Source organism: Neolamprologus multifasciatus, chromosome 3 (genome assembly GCF_963576455.1).
Source record: "Neolamprologus multifasciatus chromosome 3, fNeoMul1.2, whole genome shotgun sequence".
Classification (NCBI taxonomy): domain Eukaryota; kingdom Metazoa; phylum Chordata; class Actinopteri; order Cichliformes; family Cichlidae; genus Neolamprologus; species Neolamprologus multifasciatus.
Window position 1 is genome coordinate 2906436 of NC_140441.1, and position 12005 is coordinate 2918440.

At 39.1% G+C, this 12005-nt stretch overlaps 1 protein-coding gene across 2 annotated transcripts; it reads left to right on the plus strand.

The window, feature by feature from the left end:
- The first annotated feature begins 1711 nt into the window (after positions 1-1711).
- Positions 1712-9008, plus strand: LOC146521061 (macrophage mannose receptor 1-like). 2 transcript variants are annotated; one of them, XM_085154449.1, is made up of 5 exons: positions 1712-2941; positions 3121-3243; positions 3432-3806; positions 3967-4323; positions 4626-9008. In XM_085154449.1, the coding sequence occupies exons 1-5, from the start codon at positions 2779-2781 to the stop codon at positions 4970-4972; spliced, it is 1365 nt and encodes a 454-aa protein (XP_085010575.1). In that variant the 5' UTR covers positions 1712-2778; the 3' UTR covers positions 4973-9008. The 2 variants fall into 2 exon arrangements, with proteins under 2 accessions (XP_085010575.1, XP_085010577.1); XM_085154451.1 differs by having other exon boundaries at positions 1713-3243.
- The last annotated feature ends 2997 nt before the right edge of the window (positions 9009-12005 follow it).

Genomic DNA, 12005 nt, shown 5'->3' on the forward strand with positions numbered 1-12005 from the left:
ATTTCACTGATCTTAACTGCACTACTGTAAATGCTGTATAGACAATCATTCTGTATAATACAATAATTACAATTCTAAAACAATTAACAACTGTTTATAACTTGCATAGTTCATATTTCTGTATGGTTTTCTTATTTATATCCTTTTCATAGCCTAACATACTTATAGTGATATATATGTATATATAGTCATATTCATAACATACATTCATACCGTGTACATTATAACATACCATAATAGACCCATTTCTGTAATATACTTACATATCTATATTATTGCTAATTAGGGATGCACCGATACCGATACTGGTATCGGGTATCGGGGCCGATACTGTAAAATGTGTGTGTACTCATACTCGTAAAAGTTAACCGATACCATGAACCGATACCAACTTATTTCATTAATCAGAGGGTGGCTTGTCATTTCTGTTGTAGTTTTTTAGATTGGCCACTAGGGAGCCAATTATTATTTTATTTATTATTTATTTAATAATAATTATTTTGTTTGTTTGTTTACAATATGGACACTCTGCAATAATTTAAAAGTTTATTTTATTCGCAAAACTTATTTGTATTTATTTTTTCCAAACAGAAGTGTTTATTTATTATTCTGAAAGCTCGAGACAGTGCCAATAGTTCAGTGATATTTTGTAAAATTACAATGTGGAGACTCTGCAATAATTTATCAGAAGTGCTGATTTTTCACTTGAAATTTTTTTGTGGTCATTTTTATTAAGATTTTATTTTTTATCAACAGGGAATATAATAAAACCTGTCTTCCAATTAATTGTATTTGTGTGTGTGTGTGTGTGTGTGTGTGTGTGTGTGTGTGTGTGTGTGTGGTAGAAGTATCGTTTTTTGTACTCTGTATCGGCAAGCACTCAGATCCAAGTATCGGTATCGTATCGGTTTGAAAAAATTGGTATCGTTGCATCCCTAGTTGCTAATATATATTGTAATATATCTATATCACTAAAGCACTTCTGGATGGATGCAAACTGCATTTCGTTGCCTTGTACCTGTGACATGTCCAATGACAAAGTTGAATTCTATTCTATTCTATTCTATTCTATTCTATTCTAAAAGCACCTCACAAAACTTGCGATATGGCATAAACTATCCCAGAGGAGTAAAGCAAGTGTAACTTCATCTCTGAATTTTGTAAAGCATTCCCACGTTAAGCTCAACAACCGATATATATGGAGTGACTGCCTCATCTTCTGTCCCTCTCCTGTTGCTATGAAACTGATCAATGATCAGCTGATCGGCTTTTCTCTCTTGTTTTTTTATCGACCTCTTTGCGCCAGAAAGAAGAAACCAGCAGATAAACAACAGCAGCACGTTTAAGCTTGATCAGCTGTTGTTAGAATTTATTTAATATTAATTTCTAGTATCAGCTGATGTTTGCTGGAGCCACAGCTGTAAAGCTGCTGGTCATGATGGTTTGGATATGTGGTGAGAGGGAAACATGAAGATGAAACCAGGAGATGTCCTTACTGAATCATCAGAGCTGAACAGGTGATGGAGAAACAGGTTTACCTTTTAGGTGACATGGATGAGTTGAAGTTATGAACTGTTTCTGAGAGACAAATAACACCAGGATCCTGGTTTAGATTATCTGAATCTTACAACCAAAGTTTTTTATTAAATGTAAAATGTATAGAAATCCATTATAGTATATAGTAACTAAGTCTAATAGATAACCCAGTAATAGTAGTACCTGTAGAACGTTTTCCTTTGGGAAGGTACCATCTGTACATGTTGAATCTATTTAATTATTGTAGAAAAATAATTGATTTCTGTAGAGTTGTTTTACATGTGCATTAAATCAAAGTCAATTATGTCGATTAAGCATCATGAGGCGGAGGGTGGGGGGTGTTCCATAATATTTTTGCTGGGAGTTTGCAACCCTGTTAGTTAGGTTGTTTAATATTTCTGCTAAGTACTGTTTAAAATATGTTAATATGTTGGCAGTGACAGTCGGAGGGAGAGTGTCTGTGTCCCAGTGAACAAAAACCACAGTGTCAAATAAAAAGTTCTGCTGTCATCATATTCACTCCAGCGTATGTTTATCGGGTCCAACGTTACAACTATATCAGCAGATATCCAAATTTATGATATCAGTATCAGACATAAAAAAGTGAAATCCTGACATCTCTAAAACTGACGTCACAGCCAATTGTTCCTTCAGTGGTGCTGGTTTCAGTCATTGTACAAGTGCACTGTTTATAAGTTTGGGGAAACCAGCAGTCAGCCGAGACTGAAGTCACTTGGATGAGTTACGAAACCTTTCTCCCATTTATCTTCAGACAGAAAGGCCCACAAACAAACAAACAAACAACAACTAAAAGCCGCTGCATTAATAACCTGGCTGTGCGCTAAAAAGGAGGAAGCCCAGCACCCCAGTGATGTCCATTGTTCACGACTCAAGGTGATCATTGGACACACCCTGGACATCACCAGACTCTGTTAGCAGGGCTAACACACAGAGAGAGACAACCATTCATGTTCACATTCACATCTGTCTGCAATATAGATTTCCCAACTAACCAGTACACCCAGTAACATAAAGAGAAAAGGTTGATAATTTACATATTCCTTCAGAATTTACTGGAGAAACTGGTGTTTAAAACCTGAGATATAAAAGAGAGTCATAGACTCTCTCTCACCTGCACCACAAACAGTAGGAAGTTATATTTACATATTATTATCACACTTCCTCATTTATCTTGAGGGACAGTCCACAGTGAGGTATTTCCTGTTATTTTTCCAGAGCTTAATGCAAACAAGTTCTTTCATAACTCATATCTACACTGTGTCTTTGTGTCAGGGGGAAAGTCTGAATCTTAATATTCAAATACTGAGTACAAAGAGAGTGTGTGTTAGTACAGATGGTTATTTCCTGCACAGCTGTCTGCATGAACACCAGAGAAGAACCAGATGTAAGTTTCAAACCTGCAGGCTCATTTCATGTCTGTGTACAGAGGTGCTGTGTGGACCACATTTGAACTGTTGCTTCTTTCTTCTTGGATAATTTTAAACAGATGATCATTTATTAAGAATAATCATATATTTCTTACAGCAGTGTGTGATAAACTAGATATCTGTGTTTAATATAAAGTGCTGCGTGTCCATCAAACACTGAAGAGCTGCTGGATTCATTGTTTCCTCCAAATGACAGAAAAGTCATTTTCATGTGACAGAGCGACGATGCAGTGGAGTCTGTTTCTGCTTCTTCTGATGGGTGAGTGATCATTTTACCAGGGCTCCTGATTGTTTCCACCTAAAATCCTTTAGTTTGATCAGGACTCATTAAACAAATGAACTCTTACTGAGAAAATCCAGGATTCACCTGTAAACTGGACAGTTTGATGGGAACATGAGTTTCCTGCTTGTATCAGCAGATATTCAACAGTATTTCTTCTGTTTTAGGTCAGTGTGTCTTCATCACATGTCAGCTGTTTGAGTACCACTTTATTAAAGAAGAGATGAGCTGGGATGAAGCACGGGCATACTGCAGAGAGAGCTACACAGACCTGGCCAAAGTGTTTGACCTGACAGACATGAGAAGACTTCAAGACTCTGCACAGAATCAAACACAAGCCTGGATTGGACTGTACAGCGAGCCAGGAAGAGACAACAGGACGTGGCACTGGTCTCTGCCGGGGGAGGAATACACTGAAAATAAGACCTGTTGGGGAGATGGAGATCCAAATGATGGGAAATACCCTGAGAACTGTGTGATGACAGGAGAGAAGTGGGCTGATTACCCATGTAGTGACAAATTTCAGTTCATCTGCTATGACGGTGAGAATATGTGGACAGTAATATGATGAAACAATATTTAATAATGTTATAATCTAGTTTATAATCTGAGTTATATCACATGTTCCTGAAAGAGACATTTTGAAGAATGAGACAAATTAGCTGATAAAAATGTTTTTGTGTTTTTCTGTTGATTTGACAGAAACAATGAAAAACAACAAAACCTTTCATTTGATTAAGATGTCTGTGACCTGGACTCAGGCTCAGAGCTACTGCAGACAGCATCACACTGACCTGGCCAGTGGACTCGATCAGATATACAGTGAAGAGTTTAAGACGCTGCAGAACTCTACAGGCTCTAAGGTGAACTTGTGGATCGGCCTGTTCAGAGACAGCTGGAGGTGGTCAGATGGGAGTAACTTCTCTTTCAGACACTGGGACATGGACTCATTTAATGATGGACTAAACAACAGGAAATGTGCTACGACTCTGTTAGAGAGATCAGGAAGATGGAGCTCTGCTGGATGTGACCAAAGAAAGCCTTTCTTCTGCTATGATGGTGAGTTTACACAGATTTATCTCAGCTGTTTGTCCAATAGATGAACAGCTGGAGTCACTGAGAGGATTTAGGTCAGTATGTTTCTTCAGCCACTTATTTCTGCATGTATGTTGAACTTCTGTCAGAGGTGAAGATGTTTAGCTGATGGTTGGAACAGAGATTTCTCTGTAGAGCTGCTGATTCATCTCAAGAATCACTGAAATGTTTTATTTTGTTCTTCCAGTGAAACTGGACCAAACATCTGTCTCTGATATTTTAACTCCAGATTTAACTGACTGATGTTGTCTCTGATTTTGTGGCAGATAAACTGATCCTGATCAGGGAAAACAAAACCTGGGAGGAAGCCTTGAATTACTGCAGACAGAAACACCATGACCTGGTTTCAATCAGCAACCCTCATCAGCAGCGATGGGTCCAGGAAAGAGCCAAAAAGGCCTCAACTCCTTTCGTGTGGCTGGGACTGCGATACTCCTGCACTCTGGATTTATGGTTCTGGGTCAATGACAACCTAGTGTGCTATGATAGGTGGGCTTCAGGGGGAAAGACTGAAGACTGTGGCATGTCTGCAGCCATGACCACAGGAGGGCAGCACGAGTGGGTCAGTCAGAGGGAGAATGAGAAATTTAATTTTATTTGTATAAAACACTAAAGTTTAAACCTAAAGTCACTTCTTAGCTGCACATGTAGATTTTCTGGGGTGAACTCTGTGTTTCTGCTCAGTGTTTACAGTCTCTGGGTTTCAAATGGGAGAAAAACGACCAACAGATTATTACCTGCAGGTTAGATATTTGCAGAGAGCAGTCTGTGTTTCATTTCCTCTCCTTTACCAGAGTCAGGAGCATCTTGGTTTCTTCCTTCATTGTTGCTGGATTGGTTCATTATTAAACTGTAGCAGGATATTTGTTTTATTTAGTTCAGATATGGTGATGGTTTGAATGTTTCTGCTTCATGTAAATCTTTGTATCACACCATTGTATCCTCAGCTTGAATTACAAAGCCTGTCACTAAAAGCAGGTAAAACCATGTTTGTGTCATGATTCCATATGAGCTCTATAATCTGATCATGTTTGTTAATGTAGCCAAATAAACCTTTATTTAACCAAGTCTGTCAGTGTTACAGCTTTCACAGGAACAAATACAAACAGCGCCTCTTAATGATAAGACCAGTTAAGAGCAAAGTCAACATGATGCATTTTTACAGCTGGTTTCAAGCCAGCAAATGTGCATCCAACACATGCAATACCACAACTACCTAGATTTACAGGTACAAACTACATACATCACAGTATATTATATTAACTGCAGCTAATGCTTTCCATGTGGCATTAATGTAATGATGAAATGTATCTTCTGTGTTGAGCACAGGGGGCGTGTCCAAATGAAGCCTGTGTTGAGTTTGATCTGTGTTTGGTTGAGAGTGACGTTACTGTGGAGCTTGTTGATCAATCAGAAGATGAAGAAGAGTATCGAGTTTACAGCTGATCTGCATGCTGGAAGTATTTGGAAGAAAAGCCTGGCTGACTGTTTATGAATGTTTAAAAACAAATAGAATTGTTCCACTGTTTCATTGATTAGTTATTGGTTCCGCTGGTTGATAGTCCTATTAATAGTCTTCAACTTCTGACAGAGAACTGTTTTTTGTGTTAGTTCAGTTCTCCAGACGAATTTATCTATTCTCACTTAAATTCACTGAAGCTTGTCTAAGAGCAAAACACGAGACCAGACTGATTTATTGATTTTATAAATGGAGGCCTCTGTGATCATTTACACTGAAACCCTCTTAACTAAAACATTTACAGAAATTGTTGTCAGTAGATTTGTTCTTAAACTTGGAGATATTTCAGAATCAGTATCTTCCTTTGCTGCTGCCACGTCAGGTTGAACGGTTCTCAATGTTTCTCTCCCCACACATCCTCCCTGTGGAACAATAGAGCAGTAACGCTGAATAGAAACTGGTTTGAGGGGTGATGCATTGTTTGTGACGGACTCACTGAACTCTGAAGCTAATCTTAGCTGAATCTGCTTTTAATAAAATATAAAATAAGTTGTACAGAACAAGAATACAGGCAGGTGTCTTATGCCACTGGCACTAAGGCAGTTAATCTGTAACAGCACCTTATATTCAGATGTGAAACTGTTGCCAAATTTAAAAAAAAGATATATATGAAAAGGCTTTTTCTAAATGTGTTTCAGCCATTTCTCCAAAAATTAAGGAAATGCATGTAAAGTTGATTTATTATATTTACCCCATTTTAGTATTTCTCAAAAAAAACCTCAAAGTTGAGGTGGACCTGTGTTACTTTTGTGATTGAGCTTGTGAAACCTCCCAACTCTCGATCGTGGCTCAAGAGTTGGGAGGTTGCCTTGTAATCAGAAGGTTGCCGGTTTGAGCCCCGGTCTCGGTTGTTGTGTCCTTGGGCAAGACACATCACCTGTTGCCACCTACTGGTGGTGGTCAGAGGGCCCGTTGGCGCCAGTGTCCGGCAGCCTTGCCTCTGTCAGTGCGCCCCAGGGTGGCTGTGGTTACAATGTAGCTGCCATCACCAGTGTGTGAATGTGTGGATGACTGGATGTGTAAAGCGCTTTGGGGTCCTTAGGGACTAGAAAAGTGCTATACAAATACAATAATAAATAATTTTTACGATATATTTTTCTCTTGAACTGATTCAACCAGATTAAGTTAGACATAAACAGCTGTGTAACACTCAAGTTTGACAGCATCCCTCATTTTGATATATTTTTGTCCACATGTAACTTTCTGAAGCTTATATTTAAAAAAAGGCTTCATTACTCGAGGTTTTCTAACACAGTCATCTTTAGTGACATCTGGTGGACAGAATATGAACAGCAGCTTGAATCTATCATGACTGCCCACTCTGTAGAGCTGAGACAGTGACACGTGTCAGTTCTAAAAAAAAACAAAAAACAATTGGCATGTGAATGAATGAAGTCTTTATTTGTCACTTGCGGTTGCCTACAGGTGAAATTGACCTTTTCTGACCATATATACAATACAAAAACATCACATTGTCTATTTGATTAATAATTTTAGTCTGTACACTGTCTCATTTACCCTGGTGTGTTCTCCCTGGGGCGATCGTGGCTCTAGAGTTGGGTGTTTGTCTTGTAATCAGAAGGTTGCCGGTTCGAGCCCCGGCTCGGACAGTGTCGGTCGTTGTGTCCTTGGGCAAGACACTTCACTGACCGCCTACTGGTGGTGGTCAGAGGGGCCGATGGCGTGATATGGCAGCCTCACTTCTGTCAGTCTGTCCCAGGGCAGCTGTGGCTACAACTGTAGCTGCCTCCACCAGTGTGTGAGAGTGAATGAATAGTGGAATTGTAAAGCGCTTTGAGGGTCCTGAAAAGCGCTATATAAATGCAATCCATTATTATTATTATTAGTGTGTTTGTGCTGTGTGGTTTACCTTTGAGCAGGAAGATTTAAATATATTTCATAACTTATATGTATTTTTCATAGATGGTTTTGACCTGGGGGAATAATAACTTATCAACCTGTAAAATATAAACATAATAGATATAATGTTATTATATATTATGTTTATTTATGAACAGGCAGAACACTTACTCCATGTCTCATTATCTCTCACACTGGTTCACTCTCTCTCACATAAAATCCCCACCAATGATTCAATGATTCACTTCCTTATGAACCACCGAATCAGGTACTGAAGCAGTGACTGAATGAAGCTTCAGATGTTTCAGACATTTGGCCTTTTTAATGCTTTTAAAAGTGGGTTTGATACCCACTGTGGGAGAGGTGGGTCACAGAAACATGTTCTGCTTGCATGCTAGTCAAGTGATGCTTAAAGCTTGTGTTTACCCTTCAGGAGAAAGATTGTTTCATTCCTGTGGGAAACTCTCAGTGGACTGTGTGGGACCCTGACCTGCAGACAGGTTCCTGAAAGACTGTATTCACTTCTCCCTGTAATTTCAACATTTTTCAACAACACAGTGTACCTTCATCACCAACACACAGCCTGTAACCACAGTTTTCTTCACACACACACACAATAATTCTGTGGTAGAAAAACGTGAAGTTGTGTCCTGCTGTAAATCACATGATCAAATCACATGATTAGCCCTCTGCTGTAGAAAAGTAACGTAAATGTTAGCGCTGCGCAGGTGTGTACACACTTTTTCACAGTGACCTCTGTGAGCAACACAAGGTAGTGAATAACACACCCATGGTCAATTAAAAAACACCCAGAAAAATTACAACTAAAAAGGTTAAATTTGCAGAGTTCACATAGTCATGTGACCCAAGTTTCCTCCTCTGGTCTCCTCCTGCTCCTACAACAATAGACAAACACAGAGATACATCCACCCTTTTGTCATGTCTGGCTGGTGGTTAACTTTGCATAGTGGTGTTAAGTCAGTCAAGTCTTGTGAGCTTTTATCAGCTTTTACCAGTCAGTCAGTCCCCCATTTTTTTCACTCATTATTCATTCATTGATTCTTTCTTTGGTGATTGTGGAAATTATCGCCGCATTTCGTTTCCACCCTCAGCAAAACGACGACATTTCAAAAAGAAAAAGAATTTAGACTGGATTGCCTCGTTGAATCCTTTTAGACAGGGACTCGCTTTCTAATTGTCCCAATAAGTGACTTTCTCCTGAGCACATTTTAATTTTGGAGAAACTCACTTTGCAACAACATGTTGTGCAGTTCTTCCTATTCAAACGTTCAGATCTGCTTAGATGACAGAAAAACGATCAAACAAAACTTTCAGTGCACCGTGAAAGTAACAAAATAAAAAGGAAAAAAGAAAAGAAATAAAGGCCTTGTTAAATCATGATATGTGTTCCTCGTCTCCCAGGACAGTAAATCATACCAAACCTATTGGCTCAACTTTGTAACAAAAGACAAATCATCAGCCAGATTAATCTCAAACATTCATCAAATCAGCCACACACAACATACAGCATAACCCTGTTGTCTTATCACATAATGAGTATCTTCTCATGTAATGTTAAAACTTCACACACACCAGAAACTCACAATCAGCTCACTCATTTAAGACCCCTCATCATGTGTTTCCTCCTCTATGATGCAACCATCTGTCCTATAATATTCAGTCCACTAGTCTATGTATCACTTTCATCTTACGAGCAGTGTTGGGCAGGTTACTTTGAAAAAGTAATTAGTTATAGTTACTAGTTACTTCTTCAAAAAATTAACAGAGTTAGTAACTGAGTTACAATATTCTAAAAGTAATTAATTACTTGAAAAGTAACTATTGCGTTACTTTAAAAAAAATGTTTAACCCTCTGGGGTCCAGGGTATAATTGATCATTTTTAACTACTTTTGATTTTCCCTCCACATTTCACCTTTAAAAACTATTTACTTTGCCTTGTTTGGTCTCATCCTTTTCAGCACAACCTCACGTGTCTGAATTTACAGTCATGTTTTCATTTTGACAAACTGTATTAACACAATTGATCTAAAATCAGACAAAAAACATAAAATCAGAGTAGAAAAAAGTTATCTTTTACTGTAACAACCACAAACATGTTTAATGAATCATATTTCATAACTTTAAATGCAAATATAAATGGTCAGTTTTAAAATCATATGCACAAGTTTTGCAAACAACAGTTATTTGCATCCATTTACCTTTGACCCTTTTTAAATAACCATTTCAAACTATTTACAGAACAGCAGCAGGTGTATCACTGCTGTTTCTACCTGGAGACAGCAGTCACCTCATTGTTCTGACACACAACACAAAACTATCCACAACACTACACACTAACTACACAAGACAACACATTAACTACACCAAACAAGCTAAACGTCACAAATCTCTCACATCTCAAAACTCGCTCTCCCTCTTTTTCTGCTGTCTCTCTCTCTCTCTCTCTCTCCTAAAACTTCCCCTGTTTTTTTGTTTTTGTTTTTGTTTTTTCTCTCATAAGCAGAGAGGTCTCGCTGCACTGTCCTTAGTAAACGTGACGAAACTATTGAGGAAAAAACGCTGTGTATATCTTGTTTATCATGACTCTGGTTTTACTGGCCGATCAACACAGTTTATAAACTGGTACCTTGTTGCTTCGTCTTTAAGTGATCATGTGATTGGCTTACCACGACTACTTTATTCTTCCTCAGTCAAACAGCAGCACTCATGCGATTGTTTTGCCCCCTTAGCTCCAGGTGTTGTGTTAGACAGTGATTGTGATCACCGTCCGCGGGAGCGCAGCTGCTTAAAGCTGTAGCGTCCAGATTACTTACGTAGTCAGCTACTTCCATACAGCTGATATAAGATGCAGTAACAGAGCTTCAACCGTCTGTTTGTTGAAAAATAGTAACGGACCGCGTTTTCTTGTTAGTAACTGTAACGGTGTTGTAACGATAGTAATTAGTTATATTACTTGTTACTGAAAAAAGTAACGCTGCTACGTTTCCATCACTGCTTACTAGTGACTTAATCTCATTCTTAGACGCTGTCTTCATGAGTTTCATTGCATATGTATGTAGGGTTAGTATGGGTAATGCATTTTCTGTTTGTGTGTGTTTTTTGTGTACCGTTCGCATTTTGTAGTCCAGACTCAATTCTCAATTTTCCCACTTAAAGCAGTTTCCTTTTTCCCAGGATTGCTAACCCAAATTTTGATTTCCCACACTAAACAAACAGCCTTCCTCTGTGTCTTCACCTGCTCCTCTCACTCCGTTCTTCTCTCCCACTTTGCAGTCCAATGGCAGTCAGTTCTCTTCAGCTTTGTCCTGGGTCATCCTCACTGTCTCATGTGCCATTTCACTTCAAAAGTGGCAAATGTCCCTCAGACAGTCTCCTCAAAGGTCATCCCGTCAGTTGCAACTTGCTGAAAACGCATCTCCATCCATCCATGTTGATGGGTTTTCTTTCTCTCTGATGCCGTTTGCACACTCTGCTGCTGGACCTCTCTGCTCAGGACTCTGCTGTTGTCTCTTGGGCTGCTTTCAACTGTTTATGTGCTGTGCTTCTGGAACTGCACTCCTTGTCTTCAGGCAGAGGTTAACTTCCATGGAGCTTATTGTCTCAGGGCGAGGAACACATGGGAGTTAAGCTGTAAACACCACTCAGCCAAAAGCTCGGCCTCAGTGTTTCCTAATGATGTTAAACCTATAATTTTCCTCCCGACTGCTGCATGTGGAAAATTGATTCAGGTATGCTCTACACCTGAAGTGACAAACTAAGACATTTTCACTATTCTCATCACTGCTTAAACAACACACATCTCTCTCTCTGTTTTTGAACTCTCCTTTCTTAAAAACAGAAAGTGGGATTGTAGTTGTTTCAGGCTGAGAAACACCCTTCATCTATCATTCATATTTCCTCAACACAAATCTTTTTTATTTCTTTTGTGGCCACTGGGTTAGAAAGTGACCTGCAGAATCATCTCTTCCCCAGTTCGGGACCAGTTCACACACATACTTTCACACCTGTCTGTGGCTCACACGCAGTGACGTCAGACACATTCACCTGCTTTTGGCCAAAACAAAAAACATGATGCTGATGTTACAAAGGTCTCACACACAGGAATCAGGATGCAGAAAAGCTGTTGCCCATCTGAGGTGTGAGGACAAAACTCAACTCTCAGATAGCCTCATGCTTGAGTTATCATAGCTCTGTTTCCCTCCCCTCTGATGCGCTCTAAGCCAGCTCCTGCTCTGATAATGTGTA